The sequence below is a fragment of the Thalassophryne amazonica genome, chromosome 22, assembly GCF_902500255.1.
Source record: "Thalassophryne amazonica chromosome 22, fThaAma1.1, whole genome shotgun sequence".
Classification (NCBI taxonomy): Eukaryota; Metazoa; Chordata; class Actinopteri; order Batrachoidiformes; family Batrachoididae; genus Thalassophryne; species Thalassophryne amazonica.
In genome coordinates, this window is record NC_047124.1 from 21669497 (window position 1) to 21691624 (window position 22128).

Consider the following 22128-nt stretch of genomic DNA (forward strand, 5'->3'; position numbering starts at 1 on the left):
CCAAACAAAGGTAAGATTTACTTTTATTTCTAATATATGGCACTAAGTATGGTACTGACATGCATGTTTTATATAATATTTTAATCAACAAAACAAGATAAAGCAGATAAGCCATTGGGAAGTGTTGTATTCCCGGTTTTGGACTCCACCTACTGTGAAATGCAAATAAGTGAAAAAAAAAAAAAAAGACATTTTCTAAAAAAAAGAAAAACCTTGCATTTTGTCAATTTTCATCATAGATGCCTGAAAACCTAACTTGATGAGCCCAACAATATGCCATATCACAAGTTAGAATTTTGTGTTGATATCTGATCCTGGAAAAAAAATGCAAGGTTTTTTTAGAATTGAATTTTGGGTCCTGGCGCCCACCTGAAAAATCACAATATATGTATTATCATTAGTATCTCACACATTGTACTAAGAAATGTAAATCTCTCTTTAGGGACAAGGTTAATGAATTAGTTGTGAAGTGGTATGGAGATGAAAGATTCAGTAGGAAAGCTGTTTCTCTACTGGATCATCTGTTGGAGAATTGTCTAAATGCCTCTCGTGCATCTAAGTCGCACATGTTGCTATTGTATCAAGAAGCACTGTCTGATTTAAGAATGGATTAACTAATTTTTTACTTCTCTTCCTCTATCAAATGTGATAAATGTGTGACTAGTTCTCATGTATGTATCTAAAAGAAGAGATGTGTATTTACATTTGTTTGAGCATTGTCAGTGCCTTTAATAAATCATTCATGGCTATTAAACTATCAACATTTCTGCATTTTTTTCTTTTCAGTTCTGAATTCATGAGAATTTTTTACTCTAGAATTAATGAAATTTCATCAAATAATGTAATGTTGAAAATGTGGCCATTTTGACAGTCAAACCTAAGTCAGACCTTGAACCTTGTCGTATGTCAAATAATATTGATTTCAAAGGTATTGCTAAGGTATTTATTAACATGATGTAGCCTATATGAACTTGACGTAACTGCGATTGCATCACTTGTTACTGGCGCGTTGTTGAGACACGTTCTACATATTCCTTCACATCTCTTCATATTTCCTCACACCCAGAGTAGGTGAGGCATCCAGACAACCTCCACTGTTGGCCAGCAGAAGCGAACAGAGCTATAATAGCATATTAGCGTAGGTGATGTAGCAGTAGCGGAGCTCAACTCTTGCCGGCATTTTAGCACAAACGTCAAAGATTTTAAGTGTGTTGAAAATTTTCAGGGACTGACGTCGAGTCTGGTGGACCTCCGCACTGGACAACGTTAAGCAGCTATTCATTCTCCGTCGGCAAACGCTGGGCTAATCGTCAGCATGTGAACGGCCCATTACTGAGGTACTGAGGGGAGAACATTTCATTGCATTCAGTAGTCAAACCTGGAATTTTAGGCCAAAATGTTGAGTTGGATGAAATGCAAAGTTTGGGTTCTTTAACAATTTAAGTTCAAAATCTGCTCAGATCTTACGTTTGGAGCTTATTAGTTACGTATGCTCAAGATCTAGCCTCAGTGGTTCCTGAGCTACAACATTTTGGGTGAAAGGTCGAAACAAATATTTCCTGTCAGTTTCAGAAAAAAATGCTTAATTTTAGCAAACAGAAACTTGAGGCCTTTGAGTAATTTAAGATCAAGATATCCTGTGCTAAACACTCATCAAACATCATGGTTACTGAGATCCAAGTAGCGGGTGAGTTTTGCTGTTTTTGGCCATCACCATAGCAACCATTCAATTCCTGCTAATGTTCTATTCTCTGTAAGATTTTAAATAATTTAACCCAACACTGAAAAAACATGAGCGGCTGCTTCTGACGTAACAATAATCAGATGTTTGCAAACTGTGTATGACCAAATGGACAATTCCATTCCAGTATACTTGAAACACTCCAGTCAAACTGGGTTCAAGAAGACAACAGGAAGAAGTGACCAGTGAAGCGCATATGTACATTCATGTGTGGTTTCTACAAATCTGAAGTATTACATATTTTTAGGTCTGTAACCCAGGTTGAAATCAACATGAAGGTATTACATGGAGGTCTCACTGTCCAGTCCTATTAAACAGAGCTTATGAGACGTCAAGCCACCTCACAGTTTGGACTGATTCTTCAGTGTCTATTTTGGGTCTGAGGAGAAACTAGGCCACGCCAGTTGCATTGAGCTTTTCTGCAACTTCCATCCGGCATTAAAATGGGCCTTTTCTCTTCAGCGGTGGGAACACAGATACGTCTGCTATAGGCTAACAGTGCTGTCCTCTAAAACTGGCAGGTTCAGTCAATGAATCTGCAAAAAGTGGCAGAAAGGAGCAATCTTGAACATCATGGGAAGTGTTGTGTTTTCAAACTAAGAGACACCTAGAAGCAAACTCAATAATCAGGCTTTCGGGAAGTCTGCAATTATTCTAAAAGGACACGAAAGGAGTTATCGTAGCTTTTAAAATTGGGAAGTCAACCCATTTGGTCTGAAAATGTCAGTTCCCACTGGAAAAGGCAAAGAATAAACGAAAATGATTCATCCTTTCAAGCACACACAAACACACTAACAGTCACATGTTGGAACTCAACATGCTTAAATTATCAGTTTTTAAAACACAATTTGTATTTCAAACACTAGAAATCTTGTAATTGTGCATGCAGTTGCCTTCATCAACATAAAAAACAATATTTTCCCTGTGAATATTTCTGTTGTGTACTTCCTATAGTCGATTGTGCAGTTTGATTTGGCTCCGTTCAGGCGCTTGTGGTGATGGGGCGATGCGGGTCTTACCTTATGGATAATGAGCTCATGGGTGCCATCTGGCAGAGTCCTGCCATCCTCTTGCATCAGAGGTACAAAGGAGTAGCCAAACAGTTTCTTCTCTCCCTTGTCTTTGGCTGTCAAACAACAACACATGGGCATGATATCGCATCCAAAAATACACCATCCTGGGCTGCAGTCGTCTTCAAGAAATGTTCAAAAATCACAATGGCAACAGAGGTCAGCGAAAACATGGTTTCCATTTGGTGTTAATGTTATATTTGACTCTTTTGGAATAAATCCACAGCTAAGCTTTGAGGAAGACCAGAGGATCATTTGCATTTTGAAAGAAGAAGACTGCAGCACTGAAGCAATGCTGTGATATATTTCAAAACACCTCCAACCACAACATTATATAGTAGATGGCACAGTAGTGATTTCCCGTAATTAAGATTTTAACATTTTTAACATTATTTTCATATTTCTATGTGTCTGCAAAATAATTTGACGAGTTTTGATCCGATTTCAATCAAACTTTGTGGTATGATTGAGGGTCGGCCAAGAACAAGGGGATTTGATTTGGAGAAAATTCTTCTAAAAGTCAAGGTCACAAGCTAAGGTCAAAATTTGTGCCTAATGCTGATATATGGGACAGAGCAGGTATCTCAGTGGGATAAGGAGTTGGGCTACTAATATGTAGACCAGGGTTCAATTCCCGGTCTCACTACTTGTCAAGGGTCCTCGGACAAGACACTTTATCTGTACCGTCTCAGTGGCAAGTAAGAAAGTAAGTCCCTTCAACTTCTCCCTGGTTTTCACTCGGGGTCACCACAGCAGATACGAGCTGAATCTGCATGTTGATTTGGCACAACTTTTACACCGAATGCTCTTCCTGATGTGAAGAGTGGCAGGTGGCCTTCAACCAGGAACCTTCTGCACTGGAAACAAGCGTGCTTAACCTCTTCGCCACCACCCCCCGTTATTTCGAATGGCTATTTTGCAAAATTACTGAAAGACACACAGTTGGTTACTATTAAACACTAATATGAAGTCATATGACACCTTTCTGTTGGTCACATGACCTTTGATATTAGGTGACCTTGAAAGTTCAGTCTCAATTTGATATTTTGAATAACTGGTCAAAAAACAACCATGGCTGCTATAAAACACTAATATGAAGGTATATGTCAGCGTTCTCATGGTCAGATGATTTTCGGTGACCTTGAAAGGTCAAACTCAAGGTCAGACCTGTCTATCTCAAACAACCGTGAACAAAGTTGGATTAAACATGGCAGAAGGGCTGTCTGTCAAGGAAAAAAGTGGTTTCATTTTGGACATACTTGGTCAACTGCCCCAGCCACACAGAACCAAATATAACAGTAACAGTAAATCATTAATGCCCCGGTCACGCTGTGATAGCTGGACAAAAGATAAAAAGTCAAACATTGTCAAGAAAAGGGGGACCAAAGTTCCTGCTCTTTTCTCATCAACAAAAAGAATGCAAATCAAGCGAACTCAGACAGAATGAACTTCGTTGACAATGTCTGCAAAGATTTCAACAAAGGATTGAACGAAATGAATGAAAAAAAACAGATCTAATGAAAGAAAAATAAAGTGAACATCAACCTTGATGCTTTAAATGAAACCAAAATGAAATATTCTCAATGAATTGACCAAAAGCGTTTATAAAACCGAGCGCAACCAGCCTTGTCCTCAGTTTCACAGTACTTGCAGGTTTGGGATTTTGTTTGTCTTGACAACAACAAGTTTTGTTTGTCTTCACATTCTGAGTTATCGAGGCGTGTCTGTACCTTGTTGTACTCTTTATCTGTGATAGTACTTGTCCTGGCAAGTGCCTCTGACGAGTCCATGGCATCAGCCACGGGGAACTGTCCGTGTCAGATGAACGCTACTCCCGAAGATGCTCACACACAGGCACACGCAGGCCAGCCACAAACGGTTTAAATGTGTGTAAACTGGTAAAGTAGTTGATAAAACGCTCTTAACACTAGTGTTTCTATCTGAAAACATTGGTTTTTCGTCCCAAAAATTAACGATTCATCATACAACAATGTTTCATCCAGCTTGTCGACGCTTTAGTTATTGATTCGTTCAGATATAGTCAACCTTCGCTCAATATGTCGGACTTGGGAGGTTGAACAAAGTTGGACGAAAGTCAAACGAAACGTTAATGTTACGAAAACTAAGCAAACGATAATAAGCCATCAAGTTTGAAAGCAAAAATGAAATACGGATGAATTGAAGATGTCGGCGGTATTTGTTTAAATTTTTTAACAGTTTAAAAATTCTGACGAAGCGCCAGCTGCGGGAAACGAAGCTGAATGAAGGATAGATGCCTCCGAAAATCAACGACAGTCCAGATTTCTTGTTTGGTTTGGACTTCGTTGTCCTTCATTAGTGCCGCGTGACCGAGTGCAGCACTTTGAACATCTATTCTAGCTTTACAAAGTGAGGGAACCAAAAGTAGCTCCTTCTGTGCATGATACAGTAGTATTCCACTGCAGATGCTGACTGGTGCTTATGTTTTAGTAATACTGAACTCCGGACAAATTGCCACGAATATGTAATGAGTGCAAACGCAAGATTTCACTTAATGGCGACTTAATCAAACAGAAGGCTTTGTTTTGTCCTAATTTAAAATCCATCGTGTGCTAATCCTAATTCTTCAGCGAAGATGTCCTCCAGCCTCCGAGCCCAATACTAGGTATTATGTCATGTCTTCAGTTTGGTGTCACCGCCGGCCTAAATTGGGCAGTTAATAGGAAACCCTCGGGGCAGCGGCGCTACCACCGCCGGCAGTAATAAGGCTACTATATCTGTAGCTCGGCTGAAAACGGCATAATGTCAGCTTGTTATGAGAGAAGAGACTCTGCCTTCTCCCCAAAGCCCGGAAAGAGAGCGTGGCGACCGGAGAGCTGTATTTTAGTCATAATTAAAGTTTTATCTCATTAGGATATGAGATGGTGGACAAAATCTTAACTAAATACTTTATTCCCAACTCTACCCTTACTTACTAGAGCAGTGGCGGAACTCAAAGCGGACGTGTGAACCCCGAAACATGTCGACCGGGATGGGCAGCTTGATCTGCTCGGCCCAGCGGGGGCTGTTGTTGTGGTACAGAACCAGCGAGTGGTACTCGTCTGCTCCCGGTTCGCCGGAGCCGGCGGCCACGTGACTCTGAGAGCGGGAAAAGAGAGGGCAGAGAACAAACAGAGGCGGAAGAAGAAGAAGAAGAAAAAAAAAGGCAGTAATTCACTTGCACCTGCTTCATGTGGTGAGGGGAACATGGCTTTGCATTCATGTGGCCGTGCGCGCTGCGAGCGTGCATGCCAAGCAGTGGCAGCAGGGGTATATTTGAGACCATTTTCTGTCCAAATCCGAAGCAGAGCAGGAAACCACAGAAGTAGACTACCAAAAACGCTGCACCAAAAAAAGCAGTGACTGCAAAGACACTCCGCTCCCATCTGGGTCACTTACATTGAAATGAAGGGTTTTGTTCTTAAACACATGAGATTGGGACGGTTTAGAAAAACAAGAGGCATTTAAAGTGTCCCAGTTTACATAAAATTAGAGTTTACAAATCAGCACTTCATCAACATATCATATCTATGTCAAAACAGAAATTCTTGAGTTATGGCTGTTGGACAAACATAATTTGATATGCCATCAAAAAGCTGTCTTAAAAAATATATGTACAAAACAACTTGCAAAAGGTAGGTTGTTTAGTATATATATTGTTTCGTACATAAAAAGTAAAAAGTACTCAACTCCCTAAGGTATCAAGTTATTGTACTTGCAAGAAAAATCTGTTAATTTGAAATTAATATCTAAATATACACAAGAAACAACCTCAAGTTGTAATTTAGTTTATGCCAATCACAGGGTGTGTCGACTGCATGGTGTAAATCTCAAGTGTGTATTATGTTTGGTAATGAATTGTTGGGGTAACAAGAAAATAGTTATACCTTCTTCGTCTTCTTTCACCCTTGTTAATATTCAAATACTGTATATGCACCAAAAAAAAAATTGTAGCTCATGAATTTGGAATGAAACGCGTGTTTTACCTTGATGATCTGACCGTCAGCATCCAGCACACAAACGGTGATCTCCACATTTCTGGCCACGCTCTTCCCACCCTTATCAAACTCTCCTTTTTCCAGTGTGATGTAAAGGTCATTCCTCATCTCGCCTGCGGGACAGGAACGTGAAACAGGCGTTGAGGCACCGACTGGGCGCTCGAGTAAGTTTTATTGGTGATGCCTCAGCAGCTTGGCTGTCAACTTTTACCGTTAATGCCTCAAAACATGGATGAACAGCTTTTTCATGAGGAAGATTTAGTGGTATATTTTGTGCTTACATGAAATATATGATGATAATAATAATAATATAACGTATAAAATTCTTCCTGGTCCCCCATTTTATAATGACAAGAAGATGTAAATTACCCGGTAACACAGTCATAACTTGATATTTCATCAATATGGCAACCAAAATAATTACAGCATTAATCATCCATTTTTTTTAAAGCTACAGTGTGTAGACTTCACTGACATCTAGTGTCGAGCTTGTAGATTGCCTTATGTTTCCTCTTCACATTTTTTACTTCTATGGGGATGGAGATTCCTCCAATTCTCTTGTGATAAGCAATAATCCTGCACTGAATGTGTGTAAGCCCCTTCTGGACGACTGTACAACATGGCGGTGCAACATGGCGAACTCCAAGAGAGGGGCGCGCTCCCATGTAGCTATGAAAGGTTCATTCTAATCTGATGAAAACACTGATTGGTTGTTAAAGATAATTACGCAAATGAACATCTGGTTAGAAATGCTATATTACATTCATGCTAATAAACAACCCTAAATCCAACACACTGTCACTTTAACACGCATAAAAGCATGTTTCAGAAGGCAATATATTCACAAAATCAATTTTATTGTAATTATTTATTTATTTTTGCCCCAAACTTTGTAAAAATACTGCAGGGAAGTCATATTTTATATTATTTTAGCATGTACAGTTGAAAGTATAATGTCTGGACCAAGCGCATGTTCTTTTCCTTCCATAGAGGAAGTAAAAATGGTGCAAAGCGCTCTGGGTAAAAACAGAGAATAGGCATGTTTCCTGTATAGCAGAGTTGTGGTTCCCCGTATAACCCCCAAAGTGTGTGTGTGTGTGTGTGTGTGTGTGTGTGTGTGTGTGTGTGTGTGTGTGTGTGTGTGTGTGTGTGTGCTCATTACATCTCTATCCCGAGGGTCAACATTGATTGTCTGCTAGTAGCGGTAACCACGGTAACGCAGGCCATGCTGTAAGCCACCGCACTGTACACATGATTCGAGGTCATACGCTGCGTTTAAGGGCGCGTGTTTCTATCATGCAATGAGAACAACAGGAAGCAGAGTGCAGACACGAGTGTTTGTCAGGGAGAGAAACAAGCTGCAGAAGAAGACGGCCGAGACATTTCCCTTCGCTCAAGGGCAGAGTGCGGCAGCAGAAAGAGGCAGACAAAGACTGAGACGGCAGACATAAATCTGCGTTAGGGAGCCGCTGCGGGACCAAATGTGTCAGTGGGTCGTCTGCATCCGTGCGGCCGGACATTCGCACCTCACTTATTTAAAACAAGTGCAACTCTGCAGACGCATCAGAATAAAGCTAACACCTTCCCTTGGCGCCCAATAAACTCGTCAATGAACGAGCCGGCGCAGGGTTGTTCTTTTGGAGGTCAGTACTTTTCCGAATTGCACAAAACTCCCCGTCTGGTTTATAAAATATGCACGATGCAGTGTATCGTGCACTTACATGGAGTAGCCCTTTGTTTCGTCTTGTACAGTTGTTACCAGGGTAACGAGGCCCCATCCTGCTCAGCCTGAGGGCCTTTTCTCTGCAGAGGTCTGTGTCATTTACAGGAGCAGATATCTGAGCATTGACTGTAAACAAGCGGAATATTTGATCGTTTCGAAGGCACCTTGAGGTGAAATTCAAACGTGGCTCTCAAAATTTACAAGAAAGTATACATACTGAGCAAAACCTCAAACAGTAAAAACACATCAATATATCAAGTAAAATGGACGAGACTGATTGCAGACAGAAACAGTCGGGAATCCACAATTTTAAGGTTGGTGAGCGCAACTAAACCTTAACGCCGTCATTGCATCGTGACGCTCGAGAAGCCAGAATCACTCCACATGAAGCTAGTTGGAGAAACTGGCTCATTCTTTTTACCTGAATTGTCAAAAGCGAAGCAGGTCTAGGAACTCTGCGTGTCCGTCTGCGTGTGTATATTTATAGATATATAGATATTTATAGATCGTCAATGTGGATGCAATATCTTGACAAAAACTTTCTGTGTCAAAGTAAAAGCTGGGTAAACAAGGTGAAAGTTGGCACCTCACTAAGACCTCAGGCAAGTGTGACATTGGACCCATTTGGATTCAATCTGTGGCCAGCACGGGACAGAACTTCCAGAACATTGTACGTGCAATATCTTGATAAAGACTTTGCAGATCAAGCGGAATCTTGGTACACAAAATCATCCCACTGCGACGCCTTAAGTTTGAAGTTGGGTGCTTTTTGACTCTCACTGTGTGGCCACCAAGGAGTAGAGTCCCAGAACTCTTGAGTACATAATATCAGGGTTGTCACCAGGATTTTCTTTCACAGCATGGGGGGGAATTTAGCGGGGCATAGCCGCATGACAAGCGCTGCAGGCATGAGTATTGTTGGAGGGTTTGGGGGCATCTCCCCACCCCCTACAAAAAATTTTAAAATTTCTAACCCCTTGAAACACTACTACCTGCATTTTGAGAAGCACTTTGTGTTGCTAACTGAGATATTAAATAATGTGCAACATGTCCTTAAAAAACAAAACAGAAAAGCTGGCTGAATCATAGAATAGGGGTCCCGTATGCTCAACTGCGCTGGTGAGAACCCTGAATATCTTGAAAAAAACTCAGTATATCAAGATGAAACATGGCACACAAGTTCACCTCCTTAAAAGTTAGACATGTTTGACATTAACTCTATTTTTGGCCACTATGAGGTAGATCAATATACCTTGATTAGATGCATAAACAAACCAAATACAGTAACCAAAACAGCTCAATATTCAATGATAAATGACCCCGTGCTCTGAATGTAAGTGTACCTTTTTGTTGATATATTTTGTAATGGAGGAGCATCTTGGAACAAATGTAGGTGTGAGAGATCAGTCTCAAGTGGAAATAAATGGAATATCAGTAATAAGTGGCATGTAAATCAATTTAATTGGACAAAATGGACAAAAATGCAACTCCTACTACTTTTCCAAAACACAATATTATGCAAATATTGTATATACTTTTGAACAACCGGATGGCTATCAGATATCTTCTATTATGCTTTTGGTCTACAGTTAACATTGTGCAATATAATAATGATAATAATAATAATAGTAGTAATAAGTCATCAGAGGCCAAGTGAAGGTGTCCACGTAAGAATGATGACCTCCTACCTGGCATGATGACATCAGAGAAGCCCAGTTTCCTGGTGATGGACACACCCCGAGTGAAGAGGACCATATATTCCCGTCTCAGCTGCTCTATGTCTCCGTGGAGGAGCTGCAGAGCCACAGCCAGGCCTGACAAGAACACAACATGAAAATTCAACTTTCTGAACATCTGACATTCCTGTAGGCAGCCTTGATTTTCCCTCTGTTATCAAAAACAGCTCAATAACACACTGGACTGTCACGACCTTAATCTCAAAGCTATAAACAAGCCTCTACAGGGGCAATGTTACATTTATTTATAACTTTTATTGCAGCCATACAACTACAGTAACACCTGTGAAAGTGTGTGGAAAATAAATGCACGCCCCCACACACGCACACACACACAAAATAAAAAAAAAAAAAACACACAAACAGGCAGTGAGTCAGCCTTGCTCTTTCTACATTATGAGAAAATCTTGCATGGGAGCTGTCATCTCCCATCAACGCCTTTATGCAATAACTCCAAATGTCAGCAAAGCAAAATTAAACTGCCAGCTCACATTTGGAGCTAAAGCTGCCTGTGATAGATGTGCACGTCTGTGTCTCAAACTGACACTTACTTTGGACGCAAAAAGGATCAGCTACACAAACAACCAACCGCAGGTGAGATGGCAATGATTACAGACAGACGATTATGATTATTATGAGGTCAGGCGCCTGTAGGTCAGGCAGTCACGTGGGTTGTAACCAGGACTGCTGAAAAACCCGCGGGTTGACTTTAATGAAAACTGGTGGAGTAGTCGAGGATTAGCCAAGGAATAACATTAAATGTTGGTTTAAAACCTGTTCTAGTGGTTGATAATGTCAAATCTAGGAACGTGTGCTGGTGCCATGCTTCACTGCATCACATAACCACAGAAACACCATAGAACTTGGATGGCAGCCACCCGTCGTGGCTATCCGTCGTTGCCGAGGATGATGGTCTCCTAGTTGTTGGCATGGACTCTTAGGTGACTTAGGAGTCCCAGTCGCGTAGCGCACTGCCTCCTTCAGGTTGGACAGGTGGTAGTTGGTGGGAGTTTCTGCCTGTTGGAGTCTTGAAGTCGCTCTTTTCTTCTTCTTCTTTTCTCTTTTGTGTAGGAGATCCTAGCCTCTTCAAAGGCCTGAGTGCCAAGGTGAATGGCGGATCTCCATTTTGGCCCATCTTTGACTGCAGTTTCCTCGGTGTTCCAGTTGATGTTGCAATTCTTCAGGTTTAGTTTGAGCAGATCTTTGTATCGCTTCTTCTGTCCTCCCCTGGTTCGATGGCCCAGTTCCAGTTTGGAGTAGAAGACTTGTTTCAGCAGCCACCCAGACACCCAGGTTGGATCAAGGGCTCTGTTTGGTTTGTTTGTTTTGCTTTCGTGGTTGGACACGAAATTTTGGACAAATTTGCATGATGTATCAGCCAAGAAAGAACTCAGTATATTGTGGTACAGATTCGGATCTCAGGGGGATCTAGGACTTGGGCCACAAATGAGGTATCATTTTTGGTCCTATGTGACCAAAATAATCCAAAGGGTTTTGATCCCATTTGCAGTAAAGTTAGTCCAATAGCTGTACATCAGTCAGGGACCCTCATGATTTGATTTTAAGAAAAATCAGTTGAAAATCAAGGTCACAGGCTAATTGCAAAGCTTCGGCCAAAAACAAGGATATTTAGAATGGCTATTTTGAGGAAATGCTCAAAGATACATCTACAGTTACTATAAAAACACTACCATCAAGGTTCAGCATTAATTGCAGCCCAATTGTGGCAACAAAAAGCTATATTTTGGCCCCCAAATATCCCATGTAGTATATTTGTTACTTATGCAAAACAAAATTGCTTTTTGGATTAATTTGGTTTGACTTTAATGAGTTTGTCCACATTATATGTCTTGTTAATAGTCAGGTACTAAAAGTTAATATTTATTACCCTGTGTATTGACGAAACGGCAATAGCAGACTAGTATTTTACTGGTGTGTGTGTGTGGACAAAAGAACTAAAAAATGGCTTGAAAGATTTCCTTCACACTTGGTGGGAATATTACTTGGATCGATATGTAGAGGTGATGAGATTTTGGAGTAGTTTGGGCAAAAATTAAGGGTCAAGGAAAACAGTCTGAAAAACACTTTTTTGTGTATGTAGCTCAACTAGCAAGAACCTTAGATTGAAAATCAAAAGCATATATTGATCAGTAATATCACATCATATCACAAAGCCCCACCAACATCATACATTAAACTGGAGGGGCTGGACTCATCTGTCCATCTATCTACCTATTTACCTTTTCACTGCATTTTATGAGGTAAATGTCGGTGTTGCCGACCAAACTTGGTCACCCCGATGACACGGTTCACGGATTAACACCTCGTTTCTGCTTCAAACTACACTCCAGTCATCATCTATCTCAGCGACAGATAACTGAAGCTTTTGTACAACAATCATTTCCACATAAATTAAGGCGGCAAAAGTGATAAGAGCGCCTTCAGCCCACCCTGCCTTTTGACAAACTCAAAAAGAGAAAACAAAAACCTCGAAAAACTCAACAAACCAAACCGTCACAGGCTCTTGTGTCGCAGCCTACGCTCACTCACATGGAGGTGGAAGCTGAATGATCGACTTGACCTGACTCACACGCTCACGCGCAGGCTTGATTCTTACAAAACAGCTTTCACACATATCAAGGCTGCATGTAAACCAAACCACTTCTCTCTCTCACACACACTTTCTCTTCTCTTTCTATGTGCATTACATAAAATTTTCTAATGAAACAAGTGGTGTAAGGACAGCACATTCATCATGGTCAAGACCAAAAAAATAACCCACAAACAAATATGCAAATACAGCAGAGTGCGTGCATATACACACAGCACAACATAATGTCAGACTGACACAAACTATAATGAACTAATGTCCTGATTATATCCACGCAATTCCATAATCCCAGCATGGAAACTGGTGAAAGGACAAAGGACACGTCTGCAGAAGATGACTTCAACTCCTAGGGACTTATATGAAAATGTGGTTGCTACATTAGGAGAAGACACCCTGGATTTATCAGTGGAAAAAAAGCAGAATTAACAAGGACAGGAAGAACCTTGAAGATAACCTCGACGGACTGCAAGTGCCACTACAGAAGAAAACTGATCGCATTTTCCACAAGTTAATGGATGACTGACATGTGACAATCAATCAAACCACTAATACTGCTGAGCGATAGCTGAGCACATTCTGAAAATAGAAACTGGGATGTCAAAGGTTTCCGCTCGTGGATGGGATAGCTTCTTACAACCTGACGTCACGTCAACGGAGAACCTGGAGCCCTTTGAAGAAAATCCTGTTAATTTAAATAAACATTTCCTTACCCAGAATAAGTTCTGGGTCTTTCATTTTAATCCAGAGGCAAAGAGGCATTTGAAGTTCACCACCTCATGCCATACAAAGAAAAACAAGGTTCTTTCATCCACAGAGAAGGTGGGACGCAAACAGGGCCAAGCCATACTATGAAGACCAAATGGAAAGCTGACAAAGAGGTTTTGTTTCCTCAGCACAATGCCCCACCTCATATGTCAGTGGTTGTGGCACCATTTGACATCCATCCATCCTTCTAAACATGAAATATAAATTAAAAGAAATACATTTTGCCAGAGTGAAGCGATGTCATGGATGATGTCAAATCTGCTGTTGAAGACTTAAACCTTTGAAGTAAAGTGCTATCGCATAGTTAGAAGGGTGTAGACTTGGTCCCATCCCACCAAAAAAAACCTAAATTTTTCAAGTAAAGGCTTTTGGCACCTTGCTATGTATGTTTTTAACAAAATAAATAAATATTAAGATACTCTATTGGGGACTGAAAACAGATGTCAAAGCAGAGTTGTAAAAGAATGTGAACAATCAAGAAAGTTTTAAAGTAGACCTGCATTGAAATAAATGTGGTCAGATTTCAGAAAGAAATAGCTGATATGTATTTATAAGACCCTTGTGAATGCAGTAAAGTAAATCTGTAAGCCCAAATTTGTAATTCAGCGGAGAAATCTTCGTTTAAAAATGACAAATTTGCAGCTAAAATTTAGCCCTCTGTGAAAACAGTTTGTACAGCCGTATCATTTCCATGACGTCAGGGACAAGACGACGTGCTCCCGCCTTCAGTCCGATCCCGCATTGAAATTGATTTTATCTGTTAGTAATGTTACTTATACACGTCCTGGTTTCAACATCCAAAAGTAAGCTGCAATGAATGTGAGATACAGATCTGTGTGCTCAGATCAGCAACGACATCGACAGCGGGCGCCGTTCTTCCTCTCCCGCTCTCTGCCTCCACTGCGCTTATTAAGTCTGCGGGCTCGTTAACGAGCTCGTTAACCGCCAACGCGGGCCCCTCACACCGCCCGTGTCTGCCTTGCAGCCGGTGTTGTGCCAGATTCAGCGCACAACACCAGCATCACCTCTCTGTCTACTGAATGGAGCTGCAGCACACTTGGCACAAGTCCTGAGATTACGCTCGCTGTTTTAATGCGAAGCGGCCGGTACACCTGTTGCTGCAAGGACAGACTTCTTGCGGCAAAATCCACAGCACCACACGTCTCGGCAATCGGAGCCCCAGAGCTCCATGGATGCTGAGAGAGGTTTATATATTTTTAATGACTGGGATTCTTTGCGGGTCTCGCCTCCATATCCCGCGATGGTACCAGAGGCGAAAGACAGTAGATTTTCACTGCGACACCACTCAATCAAACGGGCATATGAAAAAGTCCCCCAAAATAATTTTCAAGCACAAATAAAAGAAATGTGTACTCACCAAACATGGCGCAAGACAATATGAAGTTTTAAAAAAAGTAGATCCTTCCGTATAAGACAAGAAAAAGGTGCAGATGCAAACTGACGTAAATCCACAAATTACAGTTGGCGCACAATGCATGCTGGGAGAGAGGGTCTTCTCCGTGATGTCTCGGCAGCGTCCATGATGAGAGGGACAGTTTTGAGGAGGGCTAAATGTTAGCTGTAAATTTGTCATTTTTAAATGAAGATTTCTCCGTTGAATGACAGATCTGGGCTTCCAGATTTACTTTACTACATTCAGAAGGATCTTATGTGTAAATGTAAGTCATTTTTTGGTCCAAAGATCTGACTGCATTTATTTCAATGCAGCTCTACTTTAAACATGTTTAAAATGGGTGATAGGCATTATTGACTTTTATTTTACAGACAGCTTTGCTTTATTACATTAATGTATCTAGAAATAAATCATTTTTACTTTGGCTGTTCAGTTATTTTGATCCCAGGCTACAATTAAAGGCTAAAATTAAAATACAATGCAGATTTTTTTTTTTTTTTTTTTTGGAGCACGTGGGGAGAGATTTCATTGGCCGGAGTGGGCAGCCATTATGAGCAACAATTTACAGAGGTTATGCTCAGGGGAGCAGAGGGAGACTAGCACAACTCCATGAGGTGCACGGTTGCAACGGGAGTGTCGTGGTCTGCCTTTTTTGTTGCCTTTTTCCTATTTTTTAACCTTGTGTAGTTTGTAAGTTTTTCTCCCAGATGGAACACTCAGAGCCAAATCACACCTGCTGGCATTACCGCTCATCACCGCAACACAACCTGCCTTCCATGAGCGGCTGATGAACAGCGGGCTAATTAATCCCAGGCTCCAGCTCATTCAGTGCCGGGTTCTTGGTTTATTTTCTTGTCCGTGCCATGAAGCCAGTTTCTCTGCAAGAGATTCCATGACCTTGACCTCATCTTTCCAGTCGCTTCCATGCGCTTTGATGACGAAGCTTTCTGCAGCTATATTCAAGGTAATCTGGCTGTTTTCCCGTATTAAAGCGTATTTTCTTTCCTGGTGTTCCAAGAACTATCGCCAAGAACTGTTTCCCAAAAACTGTATGAACTCTGATATTGAACCACTAAGAACTCTCCAGGTCGTTTCTGACGTCAAGTCCTGCTTAATTGGAACTGCGTCACAAGACATACAGCACTTGACCTCTGACCTCTGAAGATAACTCATGCACTGTGAACGATTCCTGAACAGCAGATCTTATTTTCTCAACTGTGAACAATATCCCAGAACTGTGAACACGCCTGTGTTGAGCCTTCAATGAACTGTCTGGTGTTGGAGGCTTCAGTGTTACGAGTGCAGTCACTCACCTCTCTTCTCTGCTTTCCTAGTTCCTGTCCTTGGCTCTGTGTGGCCACCTGGCCCCAGTATTCCAGTTTGTTCTCAACCAGATGTTCCATCATTTACCAGCGGGCCCTGTTTGGCTCAGCAGGCCGTCTAACCAGCACAGCTTTGTTCATGAATTTATTGTAAATAAATCTCTTTTCATTCACAACCAGGTCTGTTCCTTGCTCCCTGCGTTTGAGTCCATCGCCAAGTACCAGTCCGGTTCTGTCCGGACCCCTAACAATAACAGGGAGACCAGCTGAACTCTCAAAAATGCAGTAAGAAATACGCAATTGTGAAAGTGTTATAGCCAACATAATCATAATTAATGCATTTCATCATAATGCATAAATAATAGCCATTGTCTACATGCAGTGACTTTACTGTAGTGGTAAAATTTGTGATTATAGTATTCCATTTCCATGCCAGTTGCTACTTTACAAAATCAACATTTAATTTATTTAAATGGTGTAAATGTGCTTTTGGAATGAAGTGAATTGAATTATGCAGAGCAGAGTATTGCAACAAAAGCCCCACAGCTCTCTCCTAATGCACTTTCAAAGAGAAAGCATAAAATTAAATCAAGCATTCTGCTGGATCAATGTCGTCACCTGACAGCTACTCGATTGCTAATGTTCAATTGTTCCTGATAAACAGCACAGTGCAGCCAAAACACCAAAGTACATGTTCAGAATAATTCACTTATATGTGTGTTTATTATGTTTGCGGGAAATTTGCTTAGTTTAGCAAAGGACTCTCTCACAAGCCATGCACCAATAGCAACGGTGATCTGATCAATCAGTGTGATCCACTGGTTTTTATTACAAACTCTTCTAATAAATGTGCTTGAAAATGTCCTGCAGTGGACCTGAACACGTCTGCATCTCTGTTTTATCTCGATTTAATCAATAAAGTCGCACATAACTGTGCAATTTTCTGTGATAATGGTCACAGAATGTGAAGTTGATGAGATTTTTGTGAAGTTTAATGTGAGACAAGGAAACAATCAAGTGCCGAGTGGAGATTCATCTCTCCAAAGCATTTTTTTTTTTCTTTTAACCTGAAACTAATTTGGATTTTTGTTGTACTTATCTGAACAAAGATAGATGGCGAATTTGTCATATAGGATTTTAGCTGGATTTGTCAGAGAATGCAAACGGTACTATACATCTTTGTGGTGTTTAGTACAATTGCTACGTCCCTCTATGCCTTTGTGAGATGATTCTTGATTATTTAACATCCGTCAGTTGTATGACGCCTCCCAAAGCAATTATTTGGGCTTCTGTGGGACGGCGGAGAGACGAGCTGACTCAGTAGATCAGTCCGGCAGATTCAGAAATTGCTAAGGTGTCCTTCAGCAACTTCCTTAATCCTCCAAGTTGCTCAAGGTGTGCAGTCAGGCGCCTTCCATGGAAACACGTTGACATCCATGTGCATTCATTTCTCATCTGACATTTCTTCACTTGGTGTCTCTGATGTATCAAAACCAAATGTTCCTGCTTTTAACCACTGTTCACCATGGTGCGGTCGCGGTGATTAAAAACTACATCTGAACGTGTTTGCAACAGTTTTCAGCTTCCTGCAGACACAATAAATAGAAACCTGATCTGCTGTGAAAAGAGGAACCGCATTGCCATGTGATCGCCACTCACTCAGACGAACAGAAAACTAATGAGCTGGCAAGACATGCAACTCAACTGATGAAAAAAATAAAGAACTTTTAACCACAAGAGTGCTGCATAAACAGCTTTCAGTTTTTCACCAATTTATAACTGCTTAAAAATCCAACACTAAACATTTAGCCGGAAGGACATTTATTTTGTCTTCAAGATGTTTCATCACTCAACCAACTGGGTTTTGCAGTCTGAATTCATGTAAGAGTGAATTCAGACTGCAAAAAAGCAATCTATGCAAAAAATGGGAATACATTGCCCCCAACAGTGATTGATTTTCAATGGAGACACTACCACTCTGAAGGGTTTCATTGAAACTACCACATCAGGGGTATCTGGACTGGAGAAGCCGCTTGCCTAAGTGGAGTAACAGTATAACAGTTTTGACTGCCTCACACTGTATCTCAACCCAGATAAGAGGTGGAGAAGTGATTGAGCGTGAAAATGGCTGCAAACAGATGTGGTTCTCACCGGTGTTGGAGCCAGACAGGTTGTACCTGGAATTAGCCTTCTTGATGATATTCTCATGGATCTGGTACCACTCGCTCTCAGTATTACACCTGAGACAGAAAGGGGAATGAAAATGACTCATACAGAAAAAAAATAACTTTCCTTTGCAACTCTTCATGTTTTAGTTACAATTTTTGTAGACTAAACGAACAGGAGATCAACGAACCAGCTCACAAAGTCATACCCTAGTTGCAAGCATGTATTACACTCAACAAAAATATAAATGCAACACTTTTGGTTTTGCTCCCATTTTGTATGAGATGAACTCAAAGATCTAAAACTTTTTCCACATACCAATATCATTCCAATATCACCATTTCCCTCAAATATTGTTCACAAACCAGTCTAAATCTGTGATAGTGAGCACTTCTCCTTTGCTGAGATAATCCATCCAACCTCACAGGTGTGCCATATCAAGATGCTGATTAGACACCATGATTAGTGCACAGGTGTGCCTTAGACTGTCCACAATAAAAGGCCACTCTGAAAGGTGCAGTTTTGTTTTATTGGGGGGGATACCAGTCAGTATCTGGTGTGACCACCATTTGCCGCATGCAGTGCAACACATCTCCTTCACATAGAGTTGATCAGGTTGTCAATTGTGGCCTGTGGAATGTTGGTCCATTCCTCTTCAATGGCTGTGCGAAGTTGCTGGATATTGGCGGGAACTGGTACACGCTGTCGTATACGCCGGTCCAGAGCATCCCAAACATGCTCAATGGGTGACATGTCCGGTGAGTATGCCGGCCATGCAAGAACTGGGACATTTTCAGCTTCCAAGAATTGTGTACAGATCCTTGCAACATGGGGCCGTGCATTATCCTGCTGCAACATGAGGTGATGTTCTTGGATGTATGGCACAACACTGGGCCTCAGGATCTCGTCACGGTATCTCTGTGCATTCAAAATGCCATCAATAAAATGCACCTGTGTTCTTCATCCATAACAGATGCCTGCCCATACCATAACCCCACCGCCACCATGGGCCACTCGATCCATAACACTGACATCAGAAAACCGCTCACCCACACGACGCCACACACGCTGTCTGCCATCTGCCCTGAACAGTGTGAACCGGGATTCATCTGTGAAGAGAACACCTCTCCAACGTGCCAAACACCAGTGAATGTGAGCATTTGCCCACTCAAGTCGGTTACGACGACGAACTGGAGTCAGGTCGAGACCCCGATGAGGACGATGAGCATGCAGATGAGCTTCCCTGAGACAGTTTCTGACAGTTTGTGCAGAAATCCTTTGGTTATGCAAATCGATTGTTTCAGCAGCTGTCCGAGTGGCTGGTCTCAGACGATCTTGGAGGTGAACATGCTGGATGTGGAGGTCCTGGGCTGGTGTGGTTACACGTGGTCTGCGGTTGTGAGGCTGGTTGGATGTACTGCCAACTTCTCTGAAACGCCTTTGGAGACGGCTTATGGTAGAGAAATGAACATTCTACACACGAGCAACAGCTCTGGTTGACATTCCTGCTGTCAGCATGCCAACTGCACGCTCCCTCAAATCTTGCGACATCTGTGGCATTGTGCTGTGTGATAAAACTGCACCTTTCAGAGTGGCCTTTTATTGTGGGCAGTCTAAGGCACACCTGTGCACTAATCATGGTGTCTAATCAGCATCTTGATATGGCACACCTGTGAGGTGTGATGGATTATCTCAGCAAAGGAGAAGTGCTCACTATCACAGATTTAGACTGGTTTGTGAACAATATTTGAGGGAAATGGTGATATTGTGTATGTGGAAAAAGTTTTAGATCTTTGAGTGCATCTCATACAAAATGGGAGCAAAACCAAAAGTGTTGCGTTATATTTTTGTTGAGTGTATATATCAACCTATGTAAGTGTAGTAAACAAATATGTATTTCAAAATAACAACAACAACAATTATATCCCCTTGAAGACGTCACACCAATTTTTTTTCCCCCTTAAGGACATCTTCATGTGGTGTGCTACCACAGACTGAGGTTTAATTGAAAACCACCAAAAAGTTGAGGACAAATTGCATTGACAGCATCTGTAGACAGACAAACATCTTGGAAATGCATTTATCCAAGCAGTAGTACTTGGGTTTGTCTTGGTCTAGTTCATGGATATTGCAGTACTGTGCAGAATCATCAACAAATATCACAGTACAACACCCACGGGAACCGGCTTGTAATGGTCTAGTTGCTGCCTATTACCATTAATAATGGACAGGGGTATTCATATACCCCCCAACCCTAAATGTTTTGTTTGCAGGGGTATAACGACAAAGTACTTTCTACTCCCAACAATCTGTTGCTTGTAACAGCTGTATATATAAGATTATTGACACCATATGTTTTATATTTTCACTAGAAACAACACATGCTTAACTCTTTTGGTGTTTAAATTAATGAGGGTAGCTAAATTGCCAACAAATCTTTATTGGCCTCATAGCACGAAGATCATGAGGTTTAAACTAAACCTGTGACCTTTCTGTGCTTGGTTTACAATATAATATGTTCTCCTCAAGTTTTATTCAGGTACTCGAGCTTCCTTCCAAAATCCAAAGGCGTGGAGATTTGGCAAATCAATTACTCTGATTAAATTAGATTTCTTCACATAGGATTTCTGCACTAAACTGTTACTGCGTGCTTCGGGTAAAGTTCCTTGAATCATATGATAATGCAATGTCAGGGTGGAAATAAGAGCTTATGAGGACGGGTTGTAATTCTGTCATAACCCAGTGCGCAGAACTGGAACAAACACAGTGCTATTGAAGTCTTATCCAAAATATGCCAGACTGCAGGACAGATTACTACAGTTTTAGCCTGTTGTCAGTCCTCACTATGAACGCACTTATGTGGCAGATTATGTCAAGGGAATTTTAACACAAGGTGGTGTAACAGATGTTACTATTACAACACAAGTAGTAACTGGTCATTTGACACAATCATTCCAGCGATACCCTACAGGGAAACCTAGTACCAAAGACATCCAAATGCTGGTTAACATCCAGGTCTTACATCCATACAGCAAACCCAGAAGCACCAGCAGTGTAACAACTTGGACCTTCATCTCCTTGTAAAGACACTGACATCACTACACAACTGTCCATCAGCTCTGACCTCAAAGGTCAATCTTCCTGGTGTCAACAAGTCTGATACTGTCACTGAAGGAATACCTGAAAAGTAAGGATTTATTTTGATTTACAAGGGTGAATTGAACCATGTGGAGAAAACGTAACTGAACGGTTCTCAGTGAGGACATGTAGCATCACAAGCCACCAGAAACCACCTGGCCACAGGTTAAATGCAACTCTTAAACCAACAGTGTGTAAGATTTTGTGTAATTTAGAGGGTAAGATGCAGATTCCATAACACCATAGCAGTCACGATTTTGTTTCCGTTCACATTTTTGCTTCTTTGGCCATTGGGATTCATGCTACCTTTCCTTCTCTTGTAATAAGTCATATGTATTATCCTCCATTTTTAAAAAAAATTAGGGTTCTCAAACTTGTTAGCATACACTAGCAACCAGCGTATAGTGGAACAACCACTTTTATCTT

The 22128-nt window shown here is 41.2% G+C and overlaps 1 protein-coding gene across 6 annotated transcripts in view; it reads right to left on the reverse strand.

Annotated features, from left to right (window-relative positions):
* dock4b (dedicator of cytokinesis 4b) overlaps window positions 1–22128 on the reverse strand; it is a 198848-nt gene that overhangs the window by 83328 nt on the left and 93392 nt on the right. For all 6 annotated transcript variants that reach the window (XM_034163849.1, XM_034163846.1, XM_034163848.1 and 3 more), the window contains exons 12-16: window positions 18550–18638; window positions 10239–10364; window positions 6816–6940; window positions 5766–5928; window positions 2761–2867 (exon numbers count right to left, since the gene is read on the reverse strand). In XM_034163849.1, coding sequence (XP_034019740.1) covers window positions 2761–2867; window positions 5766–5928; window positions 6816–6940; window positions 10239–10364; window positions 18550–18638 — 610 coding nt within the window. The remainder of the gene's footprint in view (window positions 1–2760; window positions 2868–5765; window positions 5929–6815; window positions 6941–10238; window positions 10365–18549; window positions 18639–22128) is intronic.